At 48.2% G+C, this 20,056-nt stretch overlaps 4 protein-coding genes across 4 annotated transcripts; 3 read left to right on the top strand and 1 right to left on the bottom strand.

Annotated features, from left to right (window-relative positions):
- Positions 1–1,616: 1,616 nt before the first annotated feature.
- Positions 1,617–2,861, top strand: PG986_002528 (uncharacterized protein; the record flags this gene model as incomplete). Its single annotated transcript, XM_066838750.1, has 1 exon — positions 1,617–2,861. The coding sequence occupies one exon, from the start codon at positions 1,617–1,619 to the stop codon at positions 2,859–2,861; it is 1,245 nt and encodes a 414-aa protein (XP_066703814.1).
- A 5,678-nt stretch (positions 2,862–8,539) lies between these two features.
- On the top strand, positions 8,540–9,610 carry PG986_002527 (uncharacterized protein; the record flags this gene model as incomplete). Its single annotated transcript, XM_066838749.1, has 1 exon — positions 8,540–9,610. One exon carries the CDS (start codon positions 8,540–8,542, stop codon positions 9,608–9,610), a length of 1,071 nt encoding a protein of 356 aa, XP_066703813.1.
- Positions 9,611–12,243: 2,633 nt separating this feature from the next.
- Positions 12,244–13,844, top strand: PG986_002526 (uncharacterized protein; the record flags this gene model as incomplete). The annotated part of the gene is made up of 2 exons (XM_066838748.1): positions 12,244–13,435; positions 13,516–13,844. The coding sequence occupies 2 exons, from the start codon at positions 12,244–12,246 to the stop codon at positions 13,842–13,844; spliced, it is 1,521 nt and encodes a 506-aa protein (XP_066703812.1).
- An 801-nt stretch (positions 13,845–14,645) lies between these two features.
- On the bottom strand, positions 14,646–18,201 carry PG986_002525 (26S proteasome regulatory subunit Rpn2; the record flags this gene model as incomplete). The annotated part of the gene is made up of 3 exons (XM_066838747.1): positions 14,646–14,978; positions 15,042–17,982; positions 18,062–18,201. The coding sequence occupies 3 exons, from the start codon at positions 18,199–18,201 to the stop codon at positions 14,646–14,648; spliced, it is 3,414 nt and encodes a 1,137-aa protein (XP_066703811.1).
- Positions 18,202–20,056: the final 1,855 nt, after the last annotated feature.

Here is a 20,056-nt window from a genome sequence, read left to right as displayed (position 1 = left end):
AACCGGCTTTATAATAGGTATAATCGGGTTAATATTCGTTATAATACGTACCGAGCGGCGTAGAAAGGCGAAGTTAATTCAGCCTGGTAATCGGGAATAGGTAATGGCGATTAAATATATTAATTTATAAGGCTAGTGTATTCCGTCGTTTTTAATCGTTTAAAGTTAATATTATTTTGTAAATTAGTTTCGCGAAACCGATTTACTGGGCGACTAGGTAATTAAGCCGATTTTTAATGGCTAGATTAATAATAAAATAGGCTTAAACTAGATTAAATATTTCGATAAATAGATTAGATTATAAATAAAGGGTTACTACCGCTTTTTAATTCTTAACGGTTACGAGAGCTATATTTCGGCCGAATTCGAGGTATATTATTAGGATAACGATATTATTATTATTAATATGTTTTCCTATTTATTATACTTATTTTAACTTTTCGATATAATATATTATTCGCTTTTAAAGCGTGTTTATTCGAAAGAAATCGAGTTATTTATTAAGGCTTTTATAAATTATATTATTAAGCTCGAGTTCTTTATCGTTTTTAAAGCCGCGTATTTTATTGTTTTTATAGAAGTTAATATTAAATTTAGATTTAACGTATTTAGTTTAGTACTTTATAACTTTAACGAGGTAATTAATAAGTTAAATGTGCGTCTCCGGACGCTTATATTTAACTTATTCTGTCTAGGGACGGCCAGTACCTATAACCCTTAAACGCCGTTTAACCCTTAATAAATAATTAAGCACTCTATTTATATTAAAAAGAGGGTATTTACCTATTAAAGAAGTTTTCTAACGCCGATTTTAAATGTAATAAACTAGATAGCGAAGGGTATAATTAAAATAGTTTATAAAATAACCTTTATATATAATAAAATATATATATTAAAAGAGGTTAATTTAATATTTTTTAAGCGCCGGAGAGTTAAAAAGTCGCGAGTTTAATTTAAAAGAGCCCTTATTATTAAGGAATTTTAATAGTTATAGGACGAAAAGGTAAAAAAGAAGCGTTTAACGCTTAATTAAAGTGAAAATAAGGGTTCGTTAAAATAGAGGGCGACCGGTGAAAAGCGTTATAATGTTTACGGCGAGATAGGTTATAATACGCGAATATATAAAAAGGATATAAAATTAAGCGAGGAATCGGATAACGAGTAGTTTTAATTAATTTTAAACGTTATAATTAAATTAATTTATATAAAAGGGTTAAGAAGTGAAAAAGTGCGTCGCTAAGTAATATACGTCGCGTAATAATAAACCACGTTAAATAATTTAATAATGTTTTTAAATAATTCATATTAAAATTAAGCCTTTAAATAAACTTTAAATTAAATCCTATTATTATTATTATTATTATCACGCTCACTATACACTTTGCTTAGCTAATCTCCACTTAGTCACAGCTGCTGCCTAGAGCATTAGGCCGAGCGTTCGGTAATAGTGAGTTCAGATGGGACATAACCCCACATCAGCTCGTCACTAAGTCGACCGATCTCCCGTTTGTCCAAAACAATTGAATTGACTCTCTTCCATGCCCAAACATTCTTGCATCCATCGCGCTCTGTAATACACGTCCCCTGTTACTTAGCCTTGATTGTTCCGTCCCAAAATGGGCAATCACTCGGATGCTGCCGGCGCTGCTTCTGATGCCGTATCCCTTCACACCAACCCTGGCCAGTCGTTTCCCAACGACTACGACCATCAAGATGCACCTGAACTCGACATAGACGGCATCGATGACCTTCCTCCCCTCTACAGCGATGCCGTGTCTTCCGGAGACTTGGATGAGCCGCTGCTTCCCGCTTCCAATTCAACGAGTCAAGAACCACTGTTATTATGCCAGCCCTTTCAGAAGGATTGCAATTCGGGTGCTGCCTACTATGTAGACCAGCGCCTCGAGTCCCCCAAGGTTCTGGAACAGCACCTCCGACACTGGGCTGCCACCCCTCCTCGGCCGTACATCAAGATTGTGGGGACCCATAGCCAGACGGAGAAGAGGAGCGACAACAAGAGCGAAACCAAGACAATCACCGACTTCGACGTCGCCATCGAGATGACGCCCTACCTATACTCCAACGCCCAATACCGCAAGTCCTGGTCTCAGCTGCGCACCGTCGACAATGGCGAAAGGGCGCGCCGCGGCACGATTCTGAAGAAGTGCGCCCCGGGCGCCATGCAGCACATCGAGGTGGGCGGCGCGCCGAAACCGACTCTGGAGGAGTGGTGCCACCGCTTCTGCGCCAACCACGGCGGCCTCAAGTGCTTCAGCCTGCGGCGTGAGATGACGGGCTTCGACTTCGCCTCGGTCCAGCAGAAACTCATCAAGCTGGTGCGTGACACGAACTACCGCGGCCAACTGAGCATCTACATGCAGACCCGCGACGGGCTGGTTGAGGTCTACAACGACGCGCACATCAACCGCTGGCGACTCACCTCGTGGATCCGGTGGGTATTTTATCTCACCCTCCTCTTCCTCTTTTCCTGGCCGTATTTGTGGCTGCGGACAAAGCGCTTCGAGGTGGCCGTCGCCGAGTGGCCCTTCTCGCGCATGGCAGCGGGATCGGGGGCAGGGGCAGGAGCATCATCCCTCGGGAGCAGCAACAGCAGTGGCCGCGAGTACTTCAGCATCAGCGAGGACCAGTGGTACAACCTGTGGGCGCGCGCCGTGCTTAGAGCCGTCATGGAGAAGCGGCAGACTGTCCTCGACCAGGCGGACCTGCGGCGGGCTTACGAGCCGCAGCCGAGCTTCGAGTCGGGCAACGCTACCGTGGACTCGGCCGTGGGGTTTGTCCAGGCTGGCATTGGCGCCATGAACGAGGTCAACAGGCACCTGGGCTGGGGCGCTGACTGTTGAGCTTTGGTCCATACTTTTGGTGATTGCTAATATACCCACCCTAGAATTGTCTTTTCGTCATGGTTTCAAGGCCCCCGGGCTTGTAACTACTTTTTCAGCTAGTTAGGTATTTCAACACCGCATTCCGCCTGGTAGAGGTATATCAAGTGTGTGTGTGTACCTGTTGGCTAGGCCTTGCTTGACATTATCATCGTTTCTGTAGGTAAGTCCTAGGTTAATAGAGAAACGACCTAGTGCCGTAACATGCACCAACCAATCAATTACATTTAAATTGGCCCCCTTAAATCAAATGTTGCTACTCTTTCCTCACTGGCTACGCCATTGTTATGCACTCTGCTACTTTATTTGTCGTGCTCGGGAGGCACTGCTTCATACTCTCGAGCCCAAGAGACTTGCTATGAAGTGATTGGATTCGAGGGAGTTGAGATACTCCGGAATTCCTGCAAGGGGTTCGTCTACCTATACCAGAACGATTACGAGATGCATAAGGGATATTGTGTGGTTTGGCGGCGGCCGGCGCAGTTGTGCAAATACAGATGGCGAAGCCAGTGGTCCGCCTTGGCACATAAGTACACCACCGCTGATGAACTGGCCAGCGTCGTTCCATCTGATCATCACTGTAAGGGTTGATTGTTCGACCAGTTTATCGCGGAGTCTGCTATCGACATGCAAACAACATTGGCGTCACCCGTAACAGGACCGGCGTCTACACGGAACGCTTGTAGTCAGGGTGTGACTTGCTTCCCAAGTCCTCCGGCATTGGTTCCGGGACCACAGTATGTGAGAACTCCATTTCACGTACTTTATGGCATTTTATTTTAACCAAGGGGGATCCTGTTATCTCCAGCCAGCATCGTCGTCTTCACCTTGACCCTTGACAATGTTTACCGTAGTCTCCTACAGGGACCTTAGCTTCGGTCTATACGGGTACGTGGAGTTAATTTTGTGCAAGTAGCGAAGAAGACTGTACAAGAAGTTCGCTTGGGAAATTTTCTATTGGTAGATGGAACTCTAGGGATTTCGGGGTGATTACATGCCCATTCAATCCTGCTAAAGTTGGGCACCAAAGATCTTGTCACTGTTTTGTGTAAGCCTATCGGAAGAGATGGGAACTCATATAACCACGTTAAGGGCAGCCAAGCTTGCAGCCGAGTCTTAATATCGTGTATACATATCATACGTTTAGAATTACTACTCTGGTGAAGCCAGCTTCCATAGCATGGGGTAATGTACGCAAGGCAAACTCGCTTCTTACTGCTCCGTGCAGTAAATATGGCCATGAGGTATGCGGTGAAGTTTTTTAACTACCTGAATGTGTAATAATGGCCGCCTCGAAGTTACCAAGAACATCATGGTGCTCGTACGGGTAGGCAATATCGAGGATATTCACAAGATACTTAACGTGTAGGGATTCGCCCTACACTTTCGTAGACAGATTTTATCCACGAACCTTCGTAGGATAAACGAACTATCGTTAATATAACCTTTGTTTTGAATTATACCCTTCGTTGCCCATAATCTGGTAGCATCTCGGTCGAACCCAAACGACACCATTCCATTCTTTTTTTCGTCAGAGTTTCGTCAGAGGAGACGAAACTAGTCGTTACCGAAACCAGGACATTGTCCACCGCCCCAAACCAGCCACAAGAGCTCTATTGAGCTCAAACGAGCTACGAGACCATTTCCGGTATTCTCAATCCCGGTTTTTAACATACCTCCGATGGTTCAAGTTGATTCTCTTAGCTGTCACCGTATACGGACTCACCCAGGAGGCGATCGATAGATATTGCGGTAATTTTCTATAGGATAGCCTTATAAACTAGGACACCTTTTATTTCTGGATTTTTTTCTCCTTTTTTTCCCTAATTACATTATATAAAGTAACGAGACCTTATACTATAAAAAGAATAATAAGTATATTAACGATTACGTTTATTACGATAACACTACTAGATATACTCTTTTTAAGTTTCGTAATTAAGAGTATTCTTTTTATATATAAAGTTAAATTATATTTATTTTAAGTTAAACTTTTAGTGTATAATATATATATTTTAAATTAATAAAGTTCATTAATATAGCCGGCTTTTTTTTACGCCTTTTTCCTTATATTTCTTACCCCTCTTTTCTATTTAAATTAATTTACCCCTCGGCTTTTTCCTTTTTTACTTTTTTAAACGTTTTAATTAACTACTTAAGCTAATTATTTAAGTAGTAGTTTTTATCGAAATTAATTTAACGTGGTTTATTATTACGTAACGTATATCACTTAACGACGCACTCAAATTTAATTCTAATATAATTAAACTTTAATGCGTAATACCTCTATAATTATAATGCTTAATTAATCTTAAAAAAATCGGATAGTTTTAATAATTTAAGTAATATAAAATAAACTGAATTAAATAAATTAAAAATAATAATCAAAGTTTATAATATACTTAAATTAACTTTACATTAACGTAGTTTACTATTACGCGACGTATATTAGCGACGCACCTTAATTTAATTTTAATATAATTAAACTTTAACGCGTAATACTTTTATAACTATAATGCTTAATTAATCTTAAAAAGATCGGATAGTTTTAATAATTTAAGCGACACGAAACGAACCGAATTAAATAAGTTAAACAGTAGTAGTAAAAGCTTATAATATACCCGAATTAATTTTACGCTATCGAATTTACGGCCGAACTTTAAAACGCGAAATCCGACCGAAACGACGTAAAATAAATCTAATTAAAAAAGAGGTACTTCGTAAATATATAATTAATTTAAATATCCGAGGGATACCTCTTAATTTCGTTAATATAGAAAATATGGCTAATTTTTTTACCGCGTCGCGCCGTAATAAGTATTAAATTAAACGTTTTATCGACCGCAATTCGGACTTAAAAATTAAAATAAATCGTCGGTACGATTATTAAAAAAGTTTTTTATAAGGATTTTAAAGTTATTTCTACTTAGTTTACGCTAATCGCGAATATAAAGGCGAAATACGGGATCGTTAACGAAAATATTTAAAATTTCGATAAAACCGGTTTTATAATAAGTATAATCGGGTTAATATTCGTCGTAATATACGCCGAGCGGCGTAAAAAAACGAAATCGGTTTAACTTAATAATCGGGAATAAGTAACGGCGATTAAATATATTAATTTATAAGGCTAATATATTCCGCCGTTTTTAATTATTTAAAATTAATATTACTTTACGAACTAGTCCCGTGAAACCGATTTACCTGGCGATTAAGTAATTAAGCCGATTTTTAATAGCTAAACTAATAACGAGATAGGCTTAAATTAAATTAAGCACTTCGATAAATATATTAAATCGTAGACGGAGGGTCGCTACCGCCTTTTAATTTTCGACGGTTACGAGAGCTATATTTCGGCCGAATTCGAGGTATACTATTAAAATAACAATATTATTATTATTAATATACCTCTTTATTTATTACATTTATTCTAACCTCTCGATATAGTATTTTATTTACTTTTAAAGCGTGTTTATTTAAAAGAAATCGAGCTATTTATTAAAGTTTTTATAAACTATATTACTAAGCTCGAGTTTTTTATCGCCTTTAAAGCCGCGTATTTTATTATTTTTACGGAAGCTAATATTAAATCTAGATTTAATGTATTTAATTTAATACCTTATAATCCTAATAAAGTAATTAATAAGCTGAATGTGCGTTTCCGGACGCCTATACCTAACCTATCCCGTCCAGGGACGGCTAGTACCTACGACCTTTAAACGCCGTTTAACCCCTAATAAATAACTAAGTATTTTATTTATATTAAAAAGAGGGTATTTACCTATTAAGGAAGCTCTTTAACGTTAATTTTAAATATAGTAAATTAAATAGTGAAAGGTATAATTAAAATAGCTTATAAAATAATTTTTATATATAATAAAATATATATATTAGAGGAGGCTAATTTAATACTTTTTAAGCGCTAAAGAGTTAAAAAGTTACAAGTTTAACTTAGAGAAACCTTTACTATTAAAGAATTTTAATAATTATAGGATAAAAAGGTAAAAGGGAAGCGTTTAACGCTCGATAAAAATAAAAATAGGGGTTCGTCGAAGCGGAAAGTAACCGGTAAAAGGCGCTATAGTATTTACGGCGAAATAAGTTATAATACATAAATATATAAAAAAGATATAAAATTAAGCGAAGAATTAGATAGCGAGTAATTTTAATTAATTTTAAACGTTATAGTTAAATTAATTTATATAAAAGGGTTAAGAAGTGGAAAAAGTGCGTCGCTAAGTGATATACGTCGCGTAGTAGTAAACTACGTTAACTTTAATAACTTTATTATAAATCCTTTTAAATTTACGCACCTTAATTACCTTTATTTCTACGGCTATTTTATATTATATCGATAAAAGTGAACTTTTATTACACGTTTAAATACTCTCTTATATTATTAAATATAAAACCCTAGTACGTTTTACTAGGTTTCTTTTAAAACTTAAATAGCGTTCGTTATATTAACGTATAATATTATTATTTTACGTAAAAGGGGTGCGTATATTAAAAGCAGTTAATATAGCTTTTTTAAAGCGCCGGAGAATTAAAAAAAAACGAGTTTAACTTAAAAAAGCTTTTTTTATTAAGGAATTTTAATAACTATAAAATAAAAAGGTAAAAGGAAGCATTTAACACTTAATAAAAGCGAAAATAAAGGTTCGTTAAAAAGACGCGTAATAAGCGGTAAGGGTTATAAAATTTACGGCGAAATAGGTTATAATACGCGAATATATAAAAAAAATTATAAAATTAAACGAGGAATCGAATAGCGAATAATTTTAATTAATTTTAAGTGTTATAATTAAATTAATTTATATAAAAAGGTTAAAAAGTAAAAAAATACGTCGCTAAGTAATATATATCGCGTAGTAATAAACTACGTTAAGCTTTTACACCTAAGCTTTTAAATTATTACGATAAAAAAACGAAGAGAAGTTATTTTTCTTATATATTCTCCGATATATTAACCGCTATAATAGTTTTATTAATTTATAAAAATTTTAAATTTTAAATTATTTTTAAAGTTTAAAGGGTATTAAAATATAATACCTCTTTTTAAGTCGATATGTGTTAAGGTTACTCGGTTTTAAGTCACTCGCTTCTACTAGCCTGCGCTGGTATAAGTCGAAAAGCAAAAGAATAAAAACAGTAACCGAGAGTGTAATAGGCAGGATTAGACAGTAGACATGCCGGTTAGTCCACTGGATAGGCAGCAGTTCACCAGTATCAACGAACTGGACGAACGTTGTACCCTCGCATATCGCAAGGGCCTGCTTGAAGTTCATCATAATCATCAGATCTGTATCTATGTATCGTACTGTGGCCGATTCCCCGAACCAGTGGACTCAGCTTGCAGGTCACATCGGCTATCGCCTGCTCTGCCTAATTTTGGTTCTTCATCCCATCTAAATGGATGCCAAGATGGCGGTTGGTCATGCGGGAAGGCGGTCCAGGATCTGATGTTTGCTTCCTGGCTTGTCACCGTCCCTGGTGCACGGACTTTGACGTCAAGAAACATCAGAAAGCACAACTCGCAACACGCTGACTGATTGGCCTTGTTTCCCCCAACCAAGTTTCAACAACTACAACACCGAGACCTGTTTCCCGAGTTTCAATCGCGGAATCCCTTGGGCCAAATGCGTCCTTTGCAAATATGTGTCGCGCCGGGCGAGCCCGGGTTCCTGACGCCCATGCGCGTCAACGCTCTGCACCGCGCATTGCGTCATCATGTCGCAGATAATCGGCACCCGCCACCCACGTCCGCAGACTCGTCGTCCGCGCCACCAAGCAACAGCCCGGCACTTCTGTTGGCGTTCGAGCCTGCGCCGTCCTACAAAGTCCCGCGAGCCAGAGATGAGGACAAGGTCAAGTCGGGTCTCCAGCAGGCGCTCCAAGTTCCCCAACTGAACGCATTGGGCGCGAGAGGCCTTGCTGACTCCGAGGCTGGACCCAAAGATGAGCAACAGCACGCATCAGGAGAACTTACCCTCAAGCCGGACGTCCTCTTTTCGACTCACAAGCGGGCTGTGTATAGAGGCCCGGGCATGTTGGCGTTGTGGCCCATCCTGGACGCCAAGTCCCCCACGCTGTCCAAGATCCGGGAAGAAGATGCGGAGAAGGCTCTGGCAAATGTGGCCATCGCCTTTCTCGGCCGACTGTATGGTAACCGAGGTCTAGGAAACGTCACGCATCGACCAGGTCTCGGGTTGTGGGTTGACAGCATGCACTTTCGGGAGGCAAGGCAAATCGCCGATATAGAGGTCTTCCCGCAGGAGCCCGAGCAGCAGGAAGCGGGAGAGCAACAGCCAAAAGAAGATGCAGCCTCTGATGTTATCAGCTGTCGACTAGACATCAACCTCGACGTTCCCGTCCTGGGTTCGTCCGATACGAATCCCTGGGCCCGCCTGGATGACATCGGCCTCCGCGGCCAAGACACCACCAGTGTCGCAGTTGAGTTGTCCGCGACTGACGAGCGTAGCCACGGAGAGCTCATGGTGACAGAGTCGGCGATGGCGGAGCTGGGTGCGGCATTTGCCACCGAGCTGGGGCTGGAGAAACCCCTGCTCGTAGGGCCAGAAGAGGCTTTCGGGGAAGACTGGCGCCAGATGGGCTACGAGGAACCTGTCGAGGACCCGTCGAAGCGCAGCTGGCTGGCCGACACCCTGACGCTTGTTGGTGCGAGCGCCATCTTTGGCTTGTTTGAATGAGGAACCTTCCAGTCGCTAGAACACGCACGCTTCGGACACTATTCGGCGCGTAGGAGACTGCTCCGAGTTTGTTTGGATTGCCTCGTGATCCTGCTGCGAAACAAATGTGGCAGACAGCCAAAGGGCATGAGGCACCTGTCAGGTGGTAGAGACACTTTTAGCGGCGTCAATACGCACGTACAAAAAGCGACGTTGAATCCAAACCGAGACGAACCATGGGTGAGACAAGTCTTAGCACCCGCCATCGAGGGACCGCGTTTTTAATTCTCGACGCTGCTCTGAAACCACACACACGCACACACATGGTGACTCGAGTACCTCGTCGTTATCCTCAGTTCACTACACTGGACAGCTTGCAGGTTTCCGCCTGCGGCACCACCCAGGTGCTGGGGTAACAGGTAGAGGAGCTCCGACAATGCGACATTGGCCTCCATTGCTTGTCGGCCGGGGCTCTGGTAAGCGGCGTATGAGCTCGTTCAGACATATTCACCGACCGAAGGACAGATTTGTACCTCGCCGTCAGCCGTTGCAGCCTTCGTGGATCGCCTTCACAATGATTGAGCGACCAAGTCGATTATGCACAGACTGACATCCCTGTTGCAAGAGGCTGTGTGTATGTAAACCAGCTCAACCGGGCTTTCTGTGACCTGCGTAGTGGGATATTCCCAGTCGTGTGGTTCACCAGCGTCGATATGACCTTTTCTCTGTTACTGATTGGTTTTCCTTGCTTGCTTGCTTGGTCTCTGGCGAGCAGAGAATGAGCAAGGCATAGACCGGCCGGTTTCAATGAGGATTCTTCAGAGTCCAGAACCCCCCCCCCGGAGTTTGCCGGGCCATCCGCTGTGTGACCGGGGCGGTGCAGTGGACGACAGCGGCGCCGGCTCTGCGACAGCCACCGTGACCAACCGGGTCGACGTTGCATTGGCGCGCAGTCAAGCTCAGCCAAGGCGTAACTAGCTCACTTTCGAGAGCGGCTTTATTTTTCCTTCTCGTTGTCGACTGATCTTCATCATTGCCTGTCTGATGGAGAGAGGACGACAAATTCGGCCGAGTTGAGTTTGCTTCTGATGCGGATCAAGGGCTGGCAAAGCGCCTGAGTGCCTGTCTGCAAGGGCAATAAGGTTTAGTCTCGACGGGCGTTATGGGGGGGGAAGGGGCAGCGTCGCGGGTGCTTGGCGTTGCAAGTGTCCCGGGGTGCCATGCAGGGGTGCTCATGCGCCGCCAATGCAGCCGCGCCGAGCAGGGGTCCAGGCAGGTTGTCGCCGTTTGGGCCAGCACCCCGCGAGTCAGTCGGGCCCGCCGCCGGCCCCTGCACGGCAATATATGGCGAACACAGTCAGTGGCAACACAGACTCCAGGGCAAGCCTCGAATGGTTAGCCTCTTTTTTCATTTTCCTATTGGAGCTGTCTCCTTTGCCCACTAGTCGCCGAGATGCTTGCTGCCTGCCAACGCCGCCTGCAATCTGGCAGTCAAGGCCGACGGGCCCGACACGCCAGACCGACTGACAGACAGACCTGTGTGGAACCAACCAACTCGACCGAGCCTTATGATGACGATGATGATGATGATGCAAGACGTGTTTGCATGATCCCCCAAAAGAAACCTCCAATGTGATATCTGACATATGCGCTAAATCGCTTTGCATCTGTCACCCGTCCTCCAGCTGCAGCGCCCGGAGAGATCCGTGGCAGATCCCAGCCACCTGGAACGGCGTTCATCTCTTGGAAACGTCTGGAGAGAAACTCCCGTTACAGCGCGACTGGCGGTCGATTCCTGCTTCAGCGGTTTCGGCTGCTCCTCAGGTAACCATCCCAGCCTTGGAACCAGGCCAAAAGGAGCTGCTGGTGACTGGGCCCGTGACCCCTTCCACTCTCCAAGCTTGACAGTTACCAGGTCTTGCTCGGATCCTTAGCTGGGATCTTGGCCCCAGAATGCGCAGGGGGGGCATTGCAGCTCGACGACACGCTCCGTCGCCCTCTGTCGCCCTCTGTCGCCCTCACTGGCCGGCTGCGTTCTGCATGGGATCTGGGATGTCTAACCCTCCGCTCGCCTTGACCCCGACGATCTCCTCTTTCATCTTCTCGGGTGGCAGAGATTCCTGGGCTCCTGGGCTCCTGGGCTCTATCATGGGAGGTCACCCGAGATCCGATCAGTCGTGATTCGAACCCCACTGGTAGTTCTAACCGATAGTCTCGCCGAGTTGCACGGCACAGGGCTTCGTTATATACCGCCGAGAGGGCCCCCCAGAAGAATAGCACCGCTGTGCTTCGCTCCCCCTCCTCCCTCCCTTTTTCATCCGATATTTCTAGTTCTTCCCTCCTCCTCCCTCCCCAACCTGCCTGGTCCTCCTTTGGGTCGTCATTCGTTTCTTGCCGTGTCACCTGCACACGCTGGCCGTGTCCTGCTTTCCGGTCTTTATTAGAGTTTCTTGGTTTCGTTTCGTCTTTCCCCTCTACTTTACTTAACTTCCTATTCGTAATCTCCTATGCAACTCTCTTTCCACACTGCTTGCTACTACTACACTGCCCACCTTGCCAACCAAAGGTACTAACCAACGCGAACCCTTCCCAACCATCGACCTACAGCAGCGGCGGCATCAACAGCGGCATCAATAGCCAACACGTCACGAACGATGGAAGTGTCACCTGCTGACGCCACCAGTCCCGTGCGGCCACCGCAGCACGAGTACTGGGATGAGAAGATATGCGTCGAGCCGGAGGAAATTGACAAGGACAAGGCTGCCGCGGGACCGTCAACGATGAGCGAGAAGAGTGCCGCCGTCGCGGCCATGGGTGGTTACCAGCCTCAAGGTCTGCGACGGGCCGGAACAGGCGCCACCAATATCTTAGAGCCGGCCCCGGCGTACATGCGGGGAGACCTCGCCAACCAGCAGCAGCAGCAACAACAACAACAACAGCAGGGATCGCAGCAGTCGACGTTCCTGTACAAAGACGAGCCCGCCTACTCGAGGGGGGACGTGCCGATGCCCGCGGTGGACCGGCAGATATTCGGCCTGAGCAAGAAGACCTTCATCCTCGCCGTCTCGGGCCTCGCGCTGTTCCTCGTCATCCTGCTCGCCGTCATCCTCGGCATCACGCTGGGCCGCAGCGGGAACTCGGGCAAGGGCAGCGGCGGCACGGGCATCCTGGGCATGCTGGATAACTCCAAGCTGAGCGCCATGAACTGGACGGACCCCACGTCGGGCGTCGACCACTCGGCCGTCTTCTACCAGCACAAGAGCAACGCCCTGATGATGTCGGTGCGCGACTCGACGAGCCAGCAGTGGCGGTCCATCAACATCACGGCGAGCGTCATGAACACGACAAAGGCCGTCGGGCTCAACGTGCTGCCCGGCACGCCGCTGGCCTGCGTCACCAACGCCTTCCAGCAGAGCTGCTACTACCTCAACGGGGACCGGCGCGTCGCCGAGATCTACAACGTGGACCCAACCTTCAACAGCTGGCAGGCGGGCGTCTTCGGCTCCAAGATCCAGGCCCGGACCGCGCCCGACTCGCGCATCTCGGCCGTCTGGCAGGTCTGCCAGAACTGCTCCAACTCCATCCTGGTCGCCTGGCAGGACGCCAACGGCGCCGACATCAAGCTCGGCAACTTCACCGCCGGCGACTGGGCGCAGGGCCCCACCCTCTTCGAGTCGGCCGCGCCCGGCACCGGCCTCGCCATGTCCGTCTTCAACGACTTCCGCGGCACCAGCCCCTTTGGCACCGACCCCAACGCGCTGCGCATCTACACGGCCAGCGGCTCGAACCTAGTCGAGCTCCTCAACGGGCCCGAGACCAACTTTGCCTGGGGCATCGGCAACTTCGGTAAGTCTTCTCCCGCCCCTTGTCTAACAAACATCTTCTCCTCAACTTTCGAGGACACTCGTTACTTACACAGCTCACAGGCAGCCCCGTGACCTCGGGCCTCTCGCTCAACCCGAGCCCCGACATCGCGTCCATCACGTACGGCAACAACGGGTGGGACAACAACCTCGTCACGTTCCTGGGCCCCAAGGGCAAGCTCATGTCGGCCGTGTACCGGGGCACCGGCTGGTCGGTGCAGGCCGCGACGCTGAGCGGCGCCCCGGCGTCGGCCCTCGACGGCTTCGCCTCCATCGCCGCCACCCAGTCCATGCGCCTCTACGCCGTCTCCCAGCGCGGCGACATCCACGAGTTCACCACCAACTCCACCAACCCCTTCCTCCTGACCTGGGCCGGCGTCGTCAATGTCTGAGTCTGAGGGTGGGATGAAGCGAGTGGCACGAGAAGGCCGAGGGAAACGGAAAGCTAAAGAAAGAAGGAGAAGAAGAACAAGAAAAATAGGAGAAATGCCAAGTGACCCATCTTGTGTTGTTCGCTCGAGGCATGTCTTCGTTTGAAACATGCCCACATGAGAAGCGAAGGCGAGAGAGAGAGAGAGAGAGAGCGGGAGACATGAAGAAAGGGGGAAGAAAAGTGGAAGTGGCACTGGCTTACACATCATGACTTTGAATCTTTAGCGGAAAGTAACAGACCAGAAGGGAATGAATAAGAAGGGGAAGCCAGACCAAAACTGCTCATGTCTTCGCCCCACGGTGGTGACAGATAAGACTGTAACGACAAGAAACATGAATCTATACGGCCACAATCAATTGCTATTTGTTAGAATAGAAGACAACCCTCTGGGCCTGAAGAAAACAATCACTCCCATCGGTATAAACTGTCTGTAGAACTGCCGTCATTTTCTTCCAATAATACCAGTCTGCCGACCAACGAGCTGCATGCAGCAAGTATGATTGGAGGCCACAAGTAAGCCAGCCGGCAAAGCTGATCAGGGACTCGAGCTATTTAGCCAATATATGTTCAACTTATTCCAACCAATAGTCATTATCACGAACGAGAAAAGGGCATCAAGGTGGGTTTGAGTATGCAGTGAAATCAGCGAAGAGACGTCTCCTCGCAGCTCGCCAGACGTTTTTCATAGTCTACATACTAATACACATCTACGCTCGCCAAACCTTCGTCTATGTCCGGTAATTTACAAAGCGCGCATCTCTTAGTCGTCATCCTCGTCTTCACCTTCGGTGAAGTATTCAAAGTCCCGAGGTGGTTGAGCCTCCTCATCACCCTCCTGGTCCTCATCCACAGCCGTCAGAACCCCAGCGGCGGCGGCAGCTCCACCAGCACCACCGGGCGTAACGGGCGGGTTGACACCAAAAGACTGGAGTAACCGGTTCTCCAGCTCAGTACGGGCAGAACGGTTTCCACCGGCGCCACCTGCATTGGGCACGGGTGCCTTGTCGGTAGAAACCTTCTTCAGCTTCTCCTCTATCAGACTCTTGGCCTGGTCTGGCTGGGTGTCGTGAAGAAGGATAGGTCCTCCGGTGGGCTGTAGCATGGTTAGTTTACGAGGATCCGCACACGCGTGGACTGTGCAGGTAGAAAGACTTACCAACGGGCCTGGTCGTACAAGCTTAACCGGCCAGTAACGACCCTTGATGGGACTGATGTACTTCAGCTGAGCGGGAAGGACCCGAGTCATGTTGTCCACCTCATAGCCTGGCTTCTTCTTGGAATCGGCAGGAGGGGCAGAGGTCTCCTTATCGACGACGGCCTCTTCGTCCTTCTTGGCGTCTTCGGGCTTCTTAGGCTCGTCAACGTCCATCTTCTCGGGGCTGGGCTTCTTAGGGTCGTCGATATCCATGCTCTCACGGCGCTGGGCACGTTCCTTCTTCTGGGCGCGGCGCTTGGCTTGAGCAGTAGTGGAGAGGATGGCAGTGGCAATCAACGCAGGTCCCTCCTCAGTCTTGACCTCCTGCTCCGGCGGGTAGTCAAACAGACTGGGCTTGGTAGAGCAGTGGAACTTCAAGTCAATGATGTCCAGCTCGTGGTCGAGGGCAATGATGGAGGTAGGTGTGAAGGCCAGCGACAAGAAGTGGGTGAAGGGGAACCAGTACCAGTACTGCGTGAAGACGGCCATGCCTACAATGCCCGCCATGTTGAGATTGCCGGTCTGCGTCTGCAGGCCGATGGTGCAGTTGCGCCCACCGGCGTCGATGATTCCGAGAGCAAGGGCAGCACCGAATTTGGTCATGGCATCCTCGTGCCTATCACCCACAACCTTCTTGAGGGTCTTGCGAATGGTGGCCGCCTTGGGGTTCATAACCTCGTTCTGCTGCATCATGATCATGGAGAGAGCGATCAGGGCACCCTGGCGAACAAAGTCGGTGGGATCCTTCATCATAGGCTCCAGAAGATCGATCGCCTCGTCCAGACCTGTGCCCGCACACGAGATACCCAGAGCCATGGCGGAACCGTATCGAACGTGAGGGTTGTAGGACTCGGACAGGAGCTCCACCATACGCGGAACGCTGCCAGGCTTCCTGAACAGAATGAAGCCCAGACTCATGACGGCAATACGTCGCACATCATCGTTGACGTCGCTGACAGCAATGTGCAGCAGCTTGCGGATGGCCTTGTTGCTTCCTGTGCCGCAATAAGCCATGGCCACGGTCATGATGCCACCATATCGCAGGGTTGGGTCGGGGTCGTTGAGGAGACCCTCAATCATAACGTCTGCCTGTTCTTGGCGCCCATACATGATGAGGGCCATACCAAGAGCCAGACCTCGTACACTCTTCTCGTGTGTCGTCTCGTGAGCGTAGGTGACCATGTCCTCCAAAGCCTTGACATTACCCGTGCCCAGCATGATCAAACCCATCGACAGACCGACGGCTTCTCCGTTCAAAGCGGAATCGGCAAACAGAACGGTCTTAAGGTTGTCGAAGATCTCCTCGTTACCGGTAGCCATGCCGGCAATACCAAGACCCAAAGCACCACCATGCTGAATGACTTCCTCCTCGGCGGCGGTGAACTGCGTCTTGAGGTAGTCCAGGGCATCGGCGCCGTGGTTGGCGTGAATTAAACCATAGGCGTACAGGGCACCACCTTGACTATAGAGGGACCCGCCACTGATTCCACCAGCACCTCGGGGCAAGTAAGGCTCGAGGAGTTTTCTAGACTGAGACAGGTTTCCGCGGTGGATAACACCGAGGGCCGCCGTGGCAGTGAACTTGGACCAGTTCACAGCCTTGCCGAGCCACTCCAGGTTGTCGCGGAAGAACTTGTCGTTGGTGGTACCCTGGTTCATGAAAGCATTGCAGAAGGTGACTGCGGTGTGGAAAATGGAGTTGCGGCCCTCGAGACTGTCGCGGACCTTGTTGAGGATGCTGAGATCGGTGTGGTTGTTCCGGTAGAGGAACTCGACGTTCAGCTTGATTGTCTTGGTGCCATCAAGGATGGACCGGATATTCCTGTAGACCTCGGTCTTCTTCTCGTCCAGCTCGGCAGATGAGTTGTCGGTATCGGCTAGCAGGGAGTCACGCTCCGTCGCCTCGCCCTCCGTCTTGGAGGCAGACGACTCACTAGTGGGCAAAGGTGCAATGACCTTGCCCAAGAACTCTTGTGTGCCGTTGTCGTACAGATCGAAGGCGAACTGATACGCGATAGCGGTAGAATGAGGGGTGCCCTCCTTCACCAGATGATGGATGACGGTACCGGCTTGCTCGTCCTTGTTCAAGTAGACGATGCACTTGGCGATGGAGAAGTAGTCGGGGTCTTTGGCCCGGCCGCTGGTGAGAATCTCCAGAACCAATTGCAAGATGTCATCCCGGAAAGCACGCTCTTGCACAATATCCAGGCAGATGGTCAGGCAGTAGTCCATCAGTTCCTCGGCCGGGGCGAGAGCCTCCTCATCGGCGGCCTTGCCCTTGGACTTCTTGTAATCCGAGTCGGCGCGCTGAATCACCTTGCTGACTACATCTAAGCGCTTGGCCTCAACCGCGATACCGACAACCTGCTTGTATCGACCCTCCTTCAGGCAGCTCTCGTAGAGACGTTCGATGACGGCATCAATCGCGCGTCTTGTGTTGAGCTCGTTCTGGGACAGGGCGATAGAGGAAGAGCGGTGCTGCTTCTTGGGGGGCTCGAACGAGGGTTCGAGAATGGTGTTGTCGGTCGAGGCACGAGACAGGAGAGACTTGGAGGGGAGAGTGGACTGGGAGAAGGGAGTCGTCGGCGAGATGAGGGCGGAGGCGTTGTTGCCATCGTTGGTTCCGCTGAATGCGGTGGCCAAGGCAGGCAAAGACTTGTCCTCGCTATCCTTCTGGGACAGGACCGAGTGGTTCTCGTTCTTGGCGGCGATGTAGTGGTCGACGCACTTGGAGATGATGGTCTCCTCGAACTCGCCCGGGATGTCCAACTTGAAGAGATCGCCGGCGGCTAAGGCGAAGAACATGCTCTCATCGTAGGCCTGCAGGTGATAGTAGACCTTGGAAAGGACCAGAGCGGCAAGCTTGCGCTCGGGGAAGGAGTCGTCTTCGTACAGGGCCTCGCTAGATGCAGCAAGGATGGTCAGCAAATGATGGAGGCGAACGAGGCAAGCAAGGTTGCATCTGCATCAACAAAACGTACATTTGGCCGAGGGCACCGGCAACTTCGGTCCACACGGTGTCGATGTCATCGTTCAGAGTCTGGAGGGCGAAGACCTTGAGCTCGGGCTCCTCGTCGGCGAGGAAGCCCAGCACTCCGGTGGCAGTCACGAGGCCTGGCATGTTGAGAAGCCTGTATCACGGCTCGCGAAACCCGCACGGAGGATGATTGGCGGATCCGAGAAGCGTTGGGTGATGTTGATGCGAATGTGTAAGAGGGTGGGGGGAGAAAATTAAAAAAAGATCTAGAGTATGGTTGACGTGCCACTACCTTCCAGAGGAATGATGATTGTGGTGGGATGGGGGAGATAGATGGCTGACGTCGCCGATGTTATGGAGGTGATGCGCAAAAGTCCCTTCACTCGCTGGTCATTGAAGGACGACGAGGCAAATGAACACATTGGATTGCGCCTTGGAGAGAAAGATAGCCCCGACCCGGCCAGCCTGCCCATTGCCGGCCTAGCCAGCAGCGGTACACGTCAGGAACAGCTCTGCCTTGCAGATGGCCCGAGCTTCCCTCACTGCGCACTCGCTGACGGACGGACTGAGCACCAGCAAGTACCTTTCGGAGCTGGCCAGAAAATCACTACCAGAGGGGGTGGCGTTAGAAGGTGTGGTTTCCCACTAGGGCCACCCCCGTAGCTCTCCTTGCATGTACCTTCCACAGGACCACAGCTGAGCCCCCGGGGAAATCAATTGATGCGCCGTCCATTCTGTGGATGCTCATCCGTAATCCTCCCGCATACCCATTGCACCGCACTTGTCGCACTGCAACCAACTGGTGACACGTCCTTTTGATCTTGATCTGCCTTTACCTACACAAGCCATCTATTATTCTACCTAGGTAGGCTGTGGCTATGCTTATCAAGTGGCACCTGACAGCTGGCTGCTGTAACCTACCAACATGGGCACTCTTCATGCCTACGGCTTCCGGCTTCTCCTACACACTTACACACAGCAAATCGTACACACAAAACGAAGAGAAAACGCCACCACCACATCGACTACTTTGAACGTGGAAGACGGATGTCTCCCTAGGTATTGCTGATGCACCGACATACCCAGTCCACCCACCACCAACGGGATGCAACCAGCGCGCCTGTGCCCTGGTCCAGATGATCTGCATCGAGTGCAGAATAACCAGCATACATCTAAGCCGTCCAGTGTCAATCCCAATTTCAACCTACAGTCACCGGCTGCAGCATTCTACATCAAGCGTGTCTTACAGTTTTCGTCATGCCTGTCTTGCTGGCCTGCTGCCTGCTGGTATCGTGTTATCGCGGTCTCGATGTGACAGTACCACAAGTGGTGACTAGCGGACCTGGAACACGCTACGGGACAGACAGAGGCTGACATTAGTAGGGGTTGACAGGTTGGCTTAGTGCAATCTCTAAAACAAAACCGTGCCCAGGTCAAAGGTAAAAGAAGGAAAAAAAGGAAAGCCTGGTGATAAGAATGCCGACCAGGGCAGAAACTGGGGAAGCACTCATCTTTTGACTGCCTGTCCCTTAGCTTCGCTCACGCAATGTCGGGCCGCGTAGAAACCGGTCGCTAAAGTCACCTTCCATAAGTCTGCGCAATGACCACTAACAGCCGATTTCCACCACTTACACTAGTAACCTTCATATAGTAATAGCTATATTAAATTAATAGTATATTAGCCGAAAATTGGTTTATTTTACTTGTAATTGCGAGCTCTTTAATAGTGACTATACTAGCCTTTTACGCGACGTATTATTTTTATATAATAAGGGATAAATTATAAAGGTTAAAAAATAAAGCTTAAATTTAATGTAGCTTACGCCGCCTTTATTATTTCCTTCGTATAAGCCTTATATAAGATGTTATTTTTTAAAAATAAAAAATTAAGCTCGATTCTATAGATTATTAATTTTAAAGCTTTTTATATTTATATAATAAAGTTAAGATTTAATAAATAAGTAAATTAATTTATTATTTAAATTTCCTTTAGTTTTAA

This window comes from Apiospora aurea (genome assembly GCF_038362705.1).
Source record: "Apiospora aurea strain CBS 24483 chromosome Unknown utg000002l_segment0_segment0, whole genome shotgun sequence".
Lineage (NCBI taxonomy): Eukaryota > Fungi > Ascomycota > Sordariomycetes > Amphisphaeriales > Apiosporaceae > Apiospora > Apiospora aurea.
This window is presented reverse-complemented; position numbering and strand designations above follow the sequence as displayed.